At 37.8% G+C, this 16942-nt stretch overlaps 1 protein-coding gene across 1 annotated transcript; it reads right to left on the reverse strand.

Moving 5' to 3' along the window:
- Window positions 1-8494: 8494 nt before the first annotated feature.
- On the reverse strand, window positions 8495-15110 carry m6pr (mannose-6-phosphate receptor (cation dependent)). Its single transcript, XM_067601237.1, has 7 exons — window positions 14766-15110; window positions 12269-12441; window positions 11883-12052; window positions 11545-11654; window positions 10729-10859; window positions 10513-10639; window positions 8495-10419 (listed from the first exon to the last, which is right to left on the reverse strand). Exons 1-7 carry the CDS (start codon window positions 14769-14771, stop codon window positions 10297-10299), a joined length of 840 nt encoding a protein of 279 aa, XP_067457338.1. The 5' UTR covers window positions 14772-15110; the 3' UTR covers window positions 8495-10296.
- Window positions 15111-16942: the final 1832 nt, after the last annotated feature.

Here is a 16942-nt window from a genome sequence, read left to right on the forward strand (position 1 = left end):
GTTTCCCCAAAAATTAATTCAGCTGTTTTGATTTTAAGGGATAGTTCAACATTTTGGGATGTACATTCCTCTCTTGCAGAGTTAAACAGGTAGCCATCTTTATCCAATGGTAGAAAAAACTGCATTCTACTTCCACAGCTTACTACACGTTAGATTGTTAAAAACAAAGTGTAAAAACAAGCCAGGCTGTTTCCCTGTTTCTAGTCACTGGATGTATACAGGCAGGGTGGCTTGGCTACTTAAGCCTCACCAGTCTTTCCTATTTGTAGCCTATTTTGTAGTAAAATGCACACATGCCTGGTACAAAGTCTATATAATTATCTTTATTTATGTAGCACTTTTCAAAACAAATGCTAGAAAGTGCTTGACAAGGCAATAAAAACCAGGACAGATTAAATAAAAGTAAAGACAATAAAATAACTATTAAGAAAGAGCAGCAAGGTAGATCAAGAACAAATATAATAATAGAATATTACAGAGATGAAACAAGGTAATATAAACAAATAGCACAAATATGTGCACACAAAGATAGATATCTCCACAAAAATATAAATATATGTGTAAAAGTATATATATGCATAAACACACACACAAAACATTGGCACATTACAGGAATACCAGAGGTAGGTTTCTCAGCAAAAGCCTGATCACCTCTGGTATACACCAGCTCAGTTTGTGAAGTCGATCAAACACTCGCATTTCACTGTATTTTCAGTATTAACTCTTTATCCAGCAGCTATGGGAGCAGAGTAAAACACAGGACAGAGTATGGAGCAGTTGGATCACACCCCAGAGACAATGCACGCCAGGGATGTACAGAGGGTCCAGTATTTGTATTTGTATCTATATTTGTTGAGGCAGCAAAATGATTTGTATTTGTATTTAAATAGAAGTGGAAAGAGGCTTGTAAATCTTGTTTTTGTTTTTATTATGCTTTTAATTTTAGAAAATGAATGAATAAAAAAGTGTTACAATAAGTGTTCATGAATAAACTACCTTACAAAGGAGGTCTCCACACCGGGTCTCGTACTGGAGTCTTCCAGATTGTAGATTTTTTTTTTCCTTCCCGAAAACAATATTTTGTATGAAACAAATATTGCAAGCGTCTGTGTGTTTTGACCAATGATAACCTGGTTGGTTGATAGACCCTTTTCACAGCAGACATTTTGACTTGTCAAAGCACAAAAAAAACAGTTGGAATTAATAACACAAATGATGGCTGCATTTCATTTAGCCATTATCTTTGGGTTATGGATTATTGGTCGGACAAAACAAGACATTTTAGGTTGCATCTTGGGCTTTGGGAAACATTGATCAAAATTTTTCACCATTTTCTGACATTTTTTAGACCAAAAAACTAATTGATGGGAATGGGAGGAAACCGCAGCAACCCACACAAACACGGAGAACATACAAACTCTGACGGAGAAAGGACCTGGGACAGCCGGGATTCAAACTCAAGGCCTTCTTGCGGTGAGGAAACAGTGCTAACCACTGCTCCACTATGCTGCACAGACAGATAGACAGATTAATTAATTATGAAAATGATTTATAGTTGCAGCCCTATAAATGAGCTTTCTTTCGGGTTTTGAAGGGATCTGATAACGCGTATGAGCAATTACAAAAGGGGAAGACACATTTCTAGATTTCATACATTGGGGGAGTGTGCCCCCATCCCCCACGGCGACTGTGTGTCTATTCTCATCTATCTATATGTCATCACCTAAAATTGATAGAAACTGATAGTGTCTTTCAATCCCCATCAACGTGCCAAGTGGGCAAGCAATGATAAAAGCGATTAATTGAGCACGATTTATGATCCGGAAGGTGGTGAGTACCGCCGCAACTGGACGCACAGTCTCATCAGGAAGTATTCCTTCCAATGCCACAGTGAAGTTCCGATAAATCTCTAAACCCCTACTGAAAGTCATATCTATTACCAGTGGCATAATTATTATAGGAATAAGTGTTGGAGCGATACTAAATCTGCACTCAGCGATTATAATCCAGGTCATGTGGATGAAGAAAGCTTCAAAGCAAACAAGTGCCATGGTAAAAAGCACTTGCCAGGTTCTTACCAAGGCGTGAGTAGTTCCCTGCACCAACCGGTAAAGTGTATAAATTAGTAACCGTACCACTCCAGGACCTTGAGCTCTCGCAATGTCATAAAGATTAGCACTTAGTGTCCATACTATGCCATAAAGAGAAGAAGCTGCTGTTCGTGTCATGCCATACACAGTGCGTGTCATAGTAAAAACAACATTCTTTGCTGCTTGCATCAAGGCAAAAAAGTTGGATTCTGGGGCATTTTGGGGAACTATCGGTCCACACATGCCACATAATGGTAACGTTGCCACGATGAGTCTGTCTAAGCACATTTGCGGGATATCATTCGCAACAGAAACGGAGGGAGTGAGAGAAAGATAGGGAGGCTGAGGCATCCTGCTGTCAGAAACCTTCCAGTAAAACACGTCACTGAATACAGAACTTAGAGCATGCAGTTGTCGCCTGCGTTGAATTTGGTGATTCAGACTGGCTGAGGTTATAAGAGTCTCTACCTCTGGCTGTATTTGATAGTCGCTTGGAAAAAAAGCTTCCATTTCCTCTCTGGTCTCGGGAAAGAGATCTGCAATTCTTGTTCTGGCTGTGTACAAAAAAGGTGCTGTTCTTGCTCTGGCTGTGGGCAAAACAGGTGCCGTTCTTCTTCGGATCCTGGAAAAAGCAGCTGCAACATACTTGAAGAGCTCATGAAAAGCTGTCCTGATCCAGCATCTCAGAACTAGAAGGTCACGGTCACGGTCCCTGGATATAACAGCAGCAACTATTGCTCTGGCCATGTTGAAAAATGTTTCAATTCTTGCTCTTGTCATGGTGAAAAAAGGTACAATTTCAGCTCTGGTTCTGGTGATGAGATTTAAAATTCCTGCTCGGTCCAGGTACACAACAGCTGCTCTGGTCATGGAATTAACAGCTGCAATGGTTGCTTGGGTTGTGGAAAGGACTGCTGAAATTCCTGCTAAGCTTCTGCCAGCTGGTTGTGGCGCCTCTGGTTCAAGTGTTGCGGTATCATCGCTGGCTCTCTCATTCACAGGACAGATAAAGTGAGCCAGGTAGAAGGAGAGAGGAGGAAGCGCAAGCACATTGTTGCCAAAATCACCCTGGTTAACCACAGAATGACTGCAGTCATGCTCTTTTTTCCTTTGCTTAGCTTCATTACTCAGACAGTCTAAGCCAATAGAAAGGCTGCTGGCCTCCTGGTGTAGCAACCTGAGTTTACTGTAGCTTCGGACCTGACAGTCTGTCTTGACTTGTGGTGCCCACTCCTCTAGAAGTGATCCACGGGGCACAGGTTGTGTGAGGTTAGTCCTGGGTGTACGGGGGCGGTTAAGTCCCAGACCAGAACTGAAGAGGCGACCAGCAGCTTTGGTGACCCAACTACCCACTATCAAGATTGACATGTTGGCAAATAGAAGGAGTTTACTCTCAGAGGTAACAGTGCAGTGCAACAGTGCAGTATTTTGTCTTTCTCTTATCCTACTATGGTTCTAAAGATTGCTAATACTTGACACAAAGGTGTAAAATGGGTTGATTGATCCCTCTCTGTTTTCACTACATGGAGCATTAAAGGCTTTGATGTGTTTTGACCTCACGCATCAATGCACTGTTGCGTCATAGCGTTCTTATGTGTGTGACGTCAGGAGTGTTCCAATCTTAGAAGGAAAAATACACGTAATGGAAAATGCTACTTCTTGATTGGCTACTTCTTGCTCGTCATGTAAATAAAAAGGATTTGAATCCTGCCGTTTCCAGTCACGCTGTGTGGCAAAGTATCTGACAGTACAAAAAGAATGTGCAACGTTGTGTTCAAAATCTACTTCACACACGTATTATTATATGGCGTATTATAATATGAATCTTATAACTGGTCTATACAATATACATTACAGAATATGTAGGCAATAATATTGTTTATAGTTTTTATTTCTGTGCCAAACATTTGGTCCATCCCACATGGGATTACAAGACACTGCTATATGTAAAAGTGGTCTATACAGATCTATCAGCACAATGGACAGCGTCCGCCAGGAGCTTGAATTGAATATCCTGTTTCACATCTAAACTGCACTGAATACAATAAAAAAAATGTAACTACATTTTTAATCCTGTCTGTCTATGTAGTCTGTTTTTGTATGCTATAGATAAGAGTTGTGTGTGTGTGTAAGGCAAGTCGCCTATGTGATACATACACAAACATTTGAAACGTATTCAGTCGTGCTAAAACTTTATATTGTTCGCTGCTAAAAAACGAGAACACCAAAAAGATGAGCAAAGGTCAGGAAAATACGGACATACTACCTAGTAACGCTGCTTGCATCGTCCGGATAGTCTTCGTCTCTCACTGAGACAGACACCATTTCCAGAAATAAACTTTACGCACGGGAGGGGCACCTTTTCATGCGCAAGGTTTCAACTCTTTATATAAATGAAACGTCGGTTGAATTACATTCACACACCATGTGATCCTAGAAATGTGTTAACGGCCTAAAACACTCGAAGCCAACTAATAAAATGCTCATAAAAGCTTCTAAATGGACAAAGTGCGTTGTTCATTCGACTATGCAAGGACGTTTTCAGTACTTGACTTTATTTCTTTAAATTCTGAGTTGAATTTGTACATACTTCAAATGTATTATAATACTAAAATCTACAACCAAAAGTAGTCATCCCTCTTGGACTTTTTCTTATTTCTTTAACCACTGAATCACAGTACATGTCATTTATGTAGTTCTACAAGAAAAATGTAAACAAATAATATGTTACTGGATAGCTCTTTTACAACAGCATGTCTATGAATCATCATTGGTGCATGAAACTGTTTACAGAAGTTCCATCATTTATTAAATGGAGATCACTTGTGTGTAATCAAGGTATGACGTGATTTTTGGTTAAACACAGCTGGTTAATTAAATTCCTGCCACAAAGAACATAATAAAGACAAAGGAACAGACTGGACAAATCAGTGAAAACGTTTATTGCAAAGTACCAATCAGGGGAAGGTGTACTTAATATCCCTCAGAATACAATAAGGTCTATTTAAAAAATGAAAGTATATTGGCACAGCTGTAAATCTGTCTACGAGATGGGCAGTGGAAAAAGCAGCCACCAAGAAGCCTACAGCAGCTCTGCAGGAACCAGGAGGTTCCAGGCTGAGATGGGAGACAATGTACATACAGCATCACAGCTTTACAGCTGTTGAAAGAAACTCACATGACATCTGGACTCTTGTTTACAATAAGGGAATTGTGAAAAAGTAAGGTTCTGTGGTCTGACGAGACCGAAATTGAGCTTTTTGTCCGTAATAATAAATGCTATATAAACCTAACAACTACACTGAGTGACCAAAAGAGCCAAAACCCATTTTTACTGTATTTTGATACCACAGTCATCAAATCCAACCTTTTTACATTTGTAAATGTTGATGATAGATGTGGCATGTTTTGAGGCTGCAGTTTGTTGTATAGTTGTGATAGACTTCAGTATATTAAGGCGTTGCTAATGTCTTTGTTCCTCCACATACTGTATGGGAATGAGGTTGAGAAAATATTAGAAACACCTTTCAGTAAATGTGCAGTCCAGCAACATAATACAGCCTCAAAATGTATTGAGTCAAAACACAGATAACCAAAGTACTGTATCTATATTTTATCTCTTATATCTACCAGTGAATTCAGATTCCTTTGGTAAATATACTCACTATATTGCATTCCATTAAAAAAATAAATCTCTGATTCCAGCTTCTTAAATGTGAATATTTTCTGGTTTCTTTTAATCTTCTATGTTGGCAAACTGAATATATTTGGGTTATGGACTATTGGTTGGACAAAACGAGACTTTTTAGGTTGCATCTTAGGCTTTGGGAAACATTGATCAACATTTTTCACATGCCCCCATCCCACATGGCGATTGTGTGCCTGTTCTCTACCTCTCAGCAAGAAAGTGAATCAGTGTATATCTCAGAATGTCTCATCAAGCCTTCAAGTATGAAGCTAAAGCTGGGAGGTGGTTAGCTAAGGACTGGAAGCAGGGGGAAACAGCTGGCCTGGCTCTCTCCAAAGTTCAAATAGCTAAAGGTTACTGATTAAAACATTCTGATTTGTTTGTTTAAACCCACACACACAGAAATGTAAATACGACAGTTTGGTTTGTGGTTTTAGAGGGAGTTACATAGATGTCATCTGTCAGATCAGCCTAGATCAGCCTTACTGCTGTCAGATTGCCAACCTCCACCCAATACGTCCAATTTTGCTTTATGTATTTGTCTTGAACAATCAGCCACTGGCACACAATACTTGGAACTGCCTTTCTTTACTCTTTCCCTTGCTGTAGCTCAATCGCTTGCTCTGTCAGAGCAAACAGGTCTTTCTTGTGGCTTTCTCTGACTCTTTGAGTGATTGTTTTTGATGGACTGTCTGTATGCTTTCTTGCTCTTTTCTCATCTGTTCCAGTTGTTGTTGTTTGTAAGAGCTCTGCTGAATTTTTGTCTGTCTGTTTCAAGACAATTCCCCTGAGCTGCATCAGCTCTACTTCTAACTGGGTGAAGTGCTCCTTCAGGTAAAGGAGGTCTGATGTGGATGCTCTGTGTCATCATGGTGCTCTTCCTCAGTCAGGATGCTAGAGACAGCTTGAGGGTCTGCTGCCAGCCATGGCCTGTGTGCTGAGAGTAACTCTGGGCGGGTGGGGGTACAGGTGTTGGGCTCCTGACCAGGGTTCCTTTGGGGTGATTAAGTCCCAAACCAGAGCTTACTTATATCAGTAGGCTTCCAGAGAGCCAAGTACCTAGATTTTGCAAAAATGGAGTCCTTTCCAAGTGATCAAGTATTTTCCTCTGTTCTCACAGGACAATGAGTGTTTAACCTCTTCAGAATAGTGTAAACTTTATAATCTGGCCCGCCGCCTGTTGTTACTATGTATTTATAGAATAAATAGTCTGTACTTACAGAGTACGAATGGAAGAACAGCACACACCCTGTGGTTTCTGTGTAATTAAAGAATGAAATCATTCTTTATAACTTCCTGCATACCTTATTATTGTGTAATTAAAGATATACTACGTATATTATTACATTACTGAATTGTTATTTTTTCATCCTAACAATACAAGCCTTCCATAGCTATGCACTTGAGAGAGGTAAGTTTGCCTGATATGAGCTGCTACAGTGCTGGACCAACATGCCTGCTAGAAGCTAATTTTCAAAAGTACAGAACCATTTATTGACTTGTTCTTATTCATATTCATACAATGAAGTAGTAGACGTAAACATAATAAATTCCTGCAGTGTGGGTAAAGCCTGGCTGCCAAACACATGCATAAAAAAATGATTGTCATAACTGCCAAGAGCAAAGGTCAAAAACATTTGATTTTATTGCACTTCATCCATATACCTATACACTGATTCATATGAGGAAATGACACTGTAAGTTCTGGTAAATGTCGGGAAGTTACACTGTAAATCCCCAATTGTTGCTCCCTTGTTCCTCGTTATCTTGTTCTCTTCAGCTGTACCTACATTTAAGTACAAGTAGCAACCGGTACACATTACTTTTATAGGCTACATGGCTGATTTCTACATCACTCTAGCAGCATCAGTCAGCTATATGAGTTTACAGTAGCCTATTTTTTTCCTAACAACATCAACTGGTTTCCGTACTTACTGTATTCACTTGTAGAGCATGTTTTTTTCGAGAAGCTAATACCCATTTCCCCGTTGGTCATACTCATGTTTGGATAGTCTTTACTGAACTTTATTGAAAACTGTGGTGAGTGAGCCACATGCGCTTTATAAGGCTGAAGAGGCAAATGCTTGTTTACGGTTACACAGGTAGGCTGTTAAATTGAGGATTAAAAAGTCACTTGAAAGTCTATTTTAGTTTTCAGTATATGTTAACAAGCTGAACAGTAGCTACACACTGGGGCACTATAGATGGCAGTAGAGGACAGTGAGGAGGTATTGTGAAGAGGAGTTAAATGAAATTAACCTGAAAATACAGTTTATTCTGAGAGGTAAACTGATTAAATTACCAGTATAGATGAAAGTTGTTGAAACTTTATGGTAACATTATTGAAAGCATGATTTCATCTGCGCTCAACTTCACTTCACACCTCTAGAGTCTGTCTCAAGTGCTCACAATCATGCAAGAATTACCTTTGTCTATTATATTATCTGTTTATCTTGGGACACCAGCCTATTGTAGAAGTCAGTAGTAAAAATCTTTTCTGTTTCCCAGCCAAATTATTTTCTGGTTTACTTGGCAAGTGTATATTCAAGATTTTAGCCTCCAGGCCTGGAATACTAAACACTTATCAAACAACCTGATAAACTGGATTCAGCTCCCTGAAACATCTGCCAGGAGGAGGTGTACAGTCAATAACATTAGCACAGAAAATCTCACCATCATTCCATGTGAATATTCATTACTAATAAAAATGATACTGTGCATGTAATGTTTTTATTAAAAGTTTTTTACATTCATTATACTGTATCTCCAAAGGTGAGTGCACTTAGGTGTGTACTGAGTTCATCACCACAATGGGCATACATACACTAGTTTTAAATTGTATTTTTAATGGAATCAGAAAATCAAACAAAAATCTTTGTGATTTGAAAACATCTTTGAGCCAAACAGGCTATTTTTTAATCAATATAGAGGTTGTTAAGCTCACTTCCTCTGCAGGTATAACCATTTTCATCAGATCAAGATCCAGGAGTTGATTCACTGAACTAAGTAAAGAAATGTCAACATTAAAAAGAAAACACACACACACAAAAGCAAGTGATAGAAACAAACCAAATATACATAGATGCTCACATTGACAGTAACTCATAGTAACGTTCACTACAGAAACTATGTGACATAATGTCTGCCATCAAGCTCCAAAAGCTTGCTTTAATCCTTACCAGCATTAATTACAATAGATTTATGTAAAAATATTTCAAACCTAATTATTGATATCCTCAGAGCTGTAACATTTCAGCAACCATATAATAGTAATACAGGAAGTGCACAGAAAATTAAGTGCTTCCATTGTCACTGTATCACCCTACAGAAGAAATGTATCAGGCATGAAGCAACTTGCAGATTTGGTCAAAGACAAACTACTCTTCATCCTATAATGTTGGTCTTTCCCCTGCAGTGCATCTAGTGTTTGGATCAGTTTTATCATATGGACAGACAGTATACCCACTATAATATTCACTATTAAATAGTTTTGCTGTTATGAACATTGTCACTGCAGCGAATGTGCGTTTATTCTATGAAAATACAAGTATTACATGTGTATCATACTTTTTGAAAGCATAACTTGGCCAACTTAATTGGCCATCACTGTATTATAGCATTTATAAGTAAACATTTGAGATTTAAAGGAATATATTTCTGTTTTGTGTTTTAGTTGGGTGTTTTTCTTCAGACACCAAAATGTGTGAACCTAAAGCTAACAGCATTGTTGACCTTTCTGATAAAAATTTAAGACTGTTAGTTAAAACTGTCATTCTCAGATGTCAACCAGGAAACTGACAATATTACAAGGATGTTAACATTGATGTAGAAGCTTTTCCCCTATATATGTGGAAGAGAGGAAAAGGCCAAACTAATACAAAGTCAGTCAAGCTATGTTTTTTTTTTGCAGTGATATTTGTGTAGCAAGGCTGCAAGCATAGTTAGAGTAGTTAAACTTAAACATTCACATTCTCCTATTACCTCTCTGTCTTTCAAGAAGAAACAAAAAAACAAAAAACTGATTAAAGCCAAATTACACAAGCAACAACACTTGTGTGTTTTGTAACCTGCAACTGTCAATGCACGACTAGGATCCTAGGAGGAACACTTTGCTGCAATCTGTATAAATCTAAAACAACAAACTGTCATTAGCTAAGCAGAAAAAGATTGAGCAATGTGTAATTTAATTAAGTTTCATGTAGAAAGCCAACTTCTTAACTTCTCCCTTTTGTGCCAGATTTCCATAGAAGAAAAGTTGTAGTTTGTAATCTTAGATGAATCACTCATTTGTTTGCCAACAAACAACTGAATGAAATGCATGGGATAGGAGAGGAGACAGTTCTGTCAGCCCAGTAACACGCCCTCTTAAGTGACAAGCAGATCACACAGTAGTTGCACTAAACACAAGTCTAAACCAGCACAAGAAAACAGACTTGTGTCTAGCAGCAATTTCATCAAACCGGTGAAAGCGTAAACTGTGTCACACAGTGAAAATGTCCCATTTCTGACATATTGAGGTCACATAGGTAATAAGTGGTCATCTCTCTCTTCTGGCTCTTCCTCTAAAGGTTCGGTGGCCACTCCCCTGTAAGCGGGGGGCTCCTCTCGATTTCGTGACCGGCACACAAAGTCACACCCATCCTGTAAAGAAGGAGTACGTATGTAATGAATTTCAAAAAAAGTGACATGAACCTGATCTTTAACTGATGTTAACCAACAACAAGGAAGGCTTACTGCTGTCAGATTGCCAAATTCCACCCAAAAAGCATAATTTGGGAATTGCTCCATTCCTTTGGCTCCAACAATCAGCCGCTGGTAGAGGAAACCTCCAATGAGGTAAACAGCCAGAAGACAGAACCCACTGAAAGAAGAGAGCACTTATTATCACTGATCATTTATAGTAATACTACAACATTGTTTTTTGTAGCATCACAGACTTTCTTTACTCACATGATGAGTATTATGGAGCCAGTGCTGATCTGGGATTGGACAGGTGGGCACACAGCACTGGTGTCCAGTTCAAACAGGTAGAAACAGTCCTGCACCCTTTCCCTGTCCTCTGCGATCACCTCCAGCGGGCCCTGGGAGCGAGACGGAGAGAGAGAGGCAAAGGTAAATACAAGGTAACACACTAAAAAAAGAAAAGGTGCAAGACTGCATGACACACAGGAGAAGCGTTAGGCCATGATCAGGCCTACATTAGTGCTGGATGAAAGACAACAGCCCCCTCATTCATTTCAATAAAACCACTGCAGCAGAGCCAACAAAAATGGCTAAAAGAAATCAAACAAAAAAACCCCCAGAAAACAACTTATTGGGAGGTTTTTTTTTGGCAAAAAAAGTTGATCTGTGTCAGACTTTATCCAAACACAATCTGACGTCATCCACCAACATCCTACGTAGGCCATTCAAGTACGTGCAAGCTTACATTCCTGGTAATTTTCTTTGTAACATTAAAAGAGTGTTTCTAATTAATTTTTACCTCACAATCATCAAGGCGGAGAATAAAATGACTATCACTTCGGTAACTTCCAGAGTTCCTGTGTCAAAGTTTTAAAACCGACATGCCGTGTTTTTGCATCTGATAAGCTTGGTAGAGATGTTACTCAAAGATCCCATCCACATCTACAGTATATGTTCTATATCTTCTCGCCCACCACCAAGCAGCAACTTGTGTTTTTGTTTTTTGTTTTTTTAACATAATGCCAGTTTTGGTCTTTCCTTTTCTCAAATATGGTGATCTAAAACCATGTGTATTTCTTTTACCACGTCTATTTTCCTGTTGCAAGAGATCATGATGATGGCTCTCCTGGATTCCCTGGAGCAGTGGCCGTCATATTTGTCACCTCCTCTGTAGATCAGCATCACCCAGTCACCTGCAAGGGCAAGAAAATATCAACACAGACATAATACTGATCCAAAGCACCCTATGAAGAGTTCATTCAAGAATGAACAGTATACTACTCTTAAGCTTTGGGCTTATTATGTTCATAGTTTGTCTCAAAGCATTTTGTAACCTACAAACCCAGTTTAAAAATTCAAATCAAGACAAAAGTAGTGTAACATACTGTGTAGTGAAATTCCTTTATTTTACAGAAACTTACTTCCTCCAATGGCCTGTGTTGCATTATAAGAGCCGACCACTGTTGGTTTGTCTGTTTTCTTGCTGCCCAGTTGAATGACCCCAGCTCCAGGGACACCTCCTGCATCCCCACACAACTGGAACACATACGTGTATTCCTCGTTTTTTTCATTCTTGGTCTGAACTGTGAAGCTGTCAACATGAGAACAAATCCCAGTAAATAAATAATAATAATATGCAAGACAGACGTGGTGAAAAAGCAAAAGGGTAAAGGCTAAAAGACAATGAAGCAAAATGCTTCCGTCCTGATTAGTTCACATATTCAAACAGTGATGATTTTTGATTGATAATAGACAATCTAACGTCATATCAATGACTCTGCTGGTACAGGAATGAGTCATGTCTTACTTCTTGTGGGCAAGCGGTGCAAGTCGATCGAGGACTTTCCGTTCTGACTCAGACTCAGAGGGCAGTATACAGTTCTTGGTGTCCTCATTGGCGAACACCCCACTCCCACACAGGACCAGCTGAACCGCCAGGGCCCACACCAGGAAGGGCCCTCCACTGGGACTGTTGAACACCTGGCACAGATGTTATAATGTGGCATATAATTAACACTCAGCCTAAAAAAGATGGTTATTTCATTTGTCATCATACAAGGGATTCTTAAAAATCATTTCTTAGTATTCATTTGAAATAAGGACTGGGCAATATTAAAATATATACTACGAGACAATATAAACTGTCTATAGAAACTTTTCCATACTGTTTATATTGTGTGAGCTATTCCTTTTAGAGCTGATGACGACTAGTTGATTAGTCAACTGTTTTTAAAATTAAAAACTATTACATACAATTTCATTTATTTTTCAATGAACAATGCGAAACATTTCCTGGTTCCAGCTTCTCAAATGTAAAGATTTTATGCTTTCATTTGCCTTACGTGATATTGAATCAATGAATCTGCTGTTTTTTTCAGGATTAATTGATTAATCATTTGGTCAATAAAACATCATTAAATGGTGAGAATGACCATCACAACCTCCTGAAGTCCAAGGTGACATCCTTACATTTCTTATTTTCTTCCAAACCTCCAAATGTTAAGTTTACAAAAGAAAGACCATGAAAAGCTACTAATTCTCAAATTTGAGAGCCATGAACCGGTGACTGTTTATCATTTTTACTTGACAAATCAATAAAACAGTTATTTGATTATTAAAATAGTTGCTGATTAATTTTCTGTCAATCGAGTAATCGATTTAGTAACCTAATTGTTGCAGCTCTATTTCTCAAGCTGTTTTATGGCAATATTTGATTCTTTTTGCATCAATTAGATGACATACCTTGATTTGTAAACTATTTTAATTGACTGGATTAACCAAAAATGGATACCTGTGTGATTCTTGTATTTAAATAAACAGACTTTTCACTAAATTTACTATATCCTAATATCACTTTACAAAACAACAGTGGTGGAAGAAGTATTAAGATCCTTTACATAAGTAAAAGTACCAATACAGCAATGTAAAAATACTCCATTAAAAGTGAAAGTCCTGCATGAAAAATCCTACTTAAGTAAAAGTACATAAGTATTATGAGCTTGATGTAGTTAAAGTTTTGCAGTAAAAGTCGTGGTTTCATTCCTCTGACTGATATATTATTATATATGACATCATTAGATTATTAATGCTGAAGCATCAGTGTTAGAGCAGCATGTTACTGTTGTAGCTGCTGGAGGTGGAGCTAGTTCAACTACTTTATATACAGTTTACTAGTTTAGTCCAGTGGTTCCCAACCTAGGGGTCGGGCCCCTCCAAAGTTCACCAGATAAATCTGAAGCTGGTTTTTGGAATTTTTCTCTAATCTTTGATTTTTGGTGAAATATTGGATCATTTGAACATTTATTGAAATGAAACCATGTGAGAAGTTTAGAGGGAAAAAAATCACTATTTGGTGGAGCTGTTAACAACTCATAGACATCTGAAATGTGACCCCGACTGCACACTGCTTTTTGTAAAATGTCAAATCTTCATCTGAAAAGTAACTAAAGTTGTCAGATAAATGTAGTGGAGTAGAAAGTTCAATACTTCCCTCTGAAGTGTAGTCAAGTAGAAGTATAAAGTAGCATCATATATAAATACTCAAGTAAAGTACAAGTACCTCAAAACTGTACTTAAGTTAGGTACTAGAGTAAATGTATTTAGATACTTTCCACCACTGCAGAACAAACATGTCCTACAAGAGAGGATTTTATCTACACAGCCCACTGAAATTACAGCTGCAATAATTAGTCAATTAGTTGATGAACAGAAAATTAATCAGCAACTTTTTGGACGATTGAATAATCAATTCAAGGAAAAATACTAAATATTTGCTGGTTGCAGCATCTCAAATATGACGATTTGAGATGTTTATGTGTCATTCATTACAGTAAACTGAATATCTTTGAATTCTGGACTGTTGATCAGACAAACCAAGACAGAAATTATAACGGGCGTTTTTCACTACTTTCTGACATTTTACAGCCAAAACGATTGATTGAGAAAATAACCGGCATATTAATCGATAATGAAAAAAAGTCGTTAGTTGCAGTCTTAATCAAAATGGACGGTTGTGCTGAGTAAGCAACATGTGCATGAAAATTTAAGTGTTTCCTGAACAAAAAACACAAAGGTTTGCAAATCCGATATAGATGTTGCACATATGTAGCAACAGAAAACCGAGGTTCAGTAACTCTAAATGTGTAAAGTTGTAAAACCAAACATTTAGAGCAGTCAGTGGATATAATGTGTGCTTGCAAAAGGTGAATTTTTGTCCGCATGAGGCGATAAGTTTTCCTGAGCAAACAGTCAGTACAAGTCTCCCCCTCTGAAAGGCTGGACATGAGGCCAAATTGTCCACCTACCTTCATGACTGTAAATATGTTCAACGCGTCCTTGTTAGTTACAGTTTAACATACAAGTTGTTTAAAAACGTAGCCAGTTGAAGATGCAGTGAGCTTCCTCACGCTATCGTCGCTTCCTGGTTGACTTTTATCAGAGAAATGTTGCTCCTAATTCGTCCTACAGATAAAATAAAGTAAATCTGCATAAAGTCAGGAGTTTCAAATGAACGTTGTTGTCTGCACGATTTGCTTTCCTGGATAATAAACGCGTTTTTTTGCTCAAAATTTGTGAAGAGTCATCCCAGAGGCTAACAGGCTACAGACAGTTGCAGAGTGCGGAAGTGAAACTAAACACACACGCGCATGTGATCGTCCAAATGAAGCGACCAATGAGCTGCAGCGGAATCCTCTCACACCCGTGTCAGCTGCAAGGAACCTTGGTCAGCTGACCCCACTTGGACACAATGGTATGGAAGCCTATTTCTGCCACAAAAAGATGAAAACTTCCCTTCGACAATAAAAAAAATGCTTATGGTCTCAATTATGAGATAAACCATCATAATTAAGAGATAAAAAGTCAATTATGCGATACAAAGTCACAATTATGAGATAGAAAATCATAATTATGAAATAGGAAGTAAAAATTATGAGATAACTATAATTATCAGATACAAAATCATAATTATGAGATAAAAAGTCAAAATTAATTGATAAAAACTCAAAATTATGAGATAAAAACTTAAGTTTATGGCATTAAAAGTCGAAATTATTAGATAAAAAGTTAAAAATTATAAGATCATGTATGGTCTATGAAAGAAATAATACAAGCTGAAAATGGCATTATGTACTCTGTGTTCTCCTTGTACAACTGCCAATGCTGCATAATTCACAGTTATTATTTTAGTAAGATTCATCTGGACCTTGCCAGATTTTTTTCAATCAAATTAGGCCTAAGTGCAATAGTTACAGTTTAAAAAGCAAAATGAATTTCAAACTATAAAACTATAAACTTTCTTACTGCATTTTACACCAAATTCCACGGTAGTTTATTTTATTTTTTATTTTAAAAATTAGTTTAAAAAAAACTTGTTGGTCATGATATTAAAAATATATGGAAGGAAGGAATTCTGTTAACTTACCGGCAATCTATCAATCAATTTTGAATTAACTCTTTATATAGCTACTAACTTAGCTTGTCACATAGTAGTCAAGGGTACAAATAAATTATAGCTTAACGTTTCGGTTGCCATAAGTAAAATATTCTGATAATTGATTAAGTAATTTTTTAAGCAAAAATGTCAAACATTTCCTGTTTTTCTCCTCTGTTTTCTACAATTGTAAGTTGATTATTTTTGGGTTTTGGACTAAACAAGTAATGTGAAGTTTGTCCTGACATGTGAAGGCCTTTTTCACTTGATTGTTGATTATTCTATTTAAACCATATATGTTGTTTTTTATATTTCATTTCTTGCTGTTTGTCTTTGGGTGATTTTACTAATGATAATGTAGGTATTTACTTTACTGGATTGCTCAATGACCTCAATGGAAATAAGTCTCAGACTTTATTATTTAATCCTTGACATTTATGTTGTGTGTGATTTAATTTCCCCCTTCTCTTAATGTCAAATAAACTATACTACAGTCTTCAAATTGACATTAAGTGGATTCAAAACATCTCTAAAACACTTTCAACAAAAACAAAACATTATAATCTTCATGGCAGTAGGATTCATTACAAGGCTGTTAGCTTTAGTTTTAGTTTGGTAATTACCTTGCAACTGAGGTACGCGAGGGTGTTATATCATCTTTCTTCTGCTCTTTAAATACCTTATTTATTTATCCATAAAACTTGTTTTTTATACATTGGGCTGTACCTCATCCTTCCAACTTTCTTCCATCCATTTCCTTTACTGCTTATCTTCCACAGGGTTGTGGGGGAGCTGAAGTCAATCTCAGCTGACATTGGGCAAGAGGCTGGGTACACCCTGGACAGGTCGTTAGTTAACCGCAGGGCTAACATGTAGTGTAGAGACAGACAACCATTCACACCTTTGGGCAATTTAGAGTCTGTGGGACAGGGAAGAATATGCAAACTCAACACAGAATGGCTCCAGCCGGCCGGTGGATTTGAGCCAGGAACCCTCTTGCTGTGAGACGACAGAGTTAACCACTGCACCACTGTGCTGCCCTGTCCTTCC

The sequence above is a fragment of the Thunnus thynnus genome, chromosome 10 (genome assembly GCF_963924715.1).
Source record: "Thunnus thynnus chromosome 10, fThuThy2.1, whole genome shotgun sequence".
NCBI lineage: Eukaryota > Metazoa > Chordata > Actinopteri > Scombriformes > Scombridae > Thunnus > Thunnus thynnus.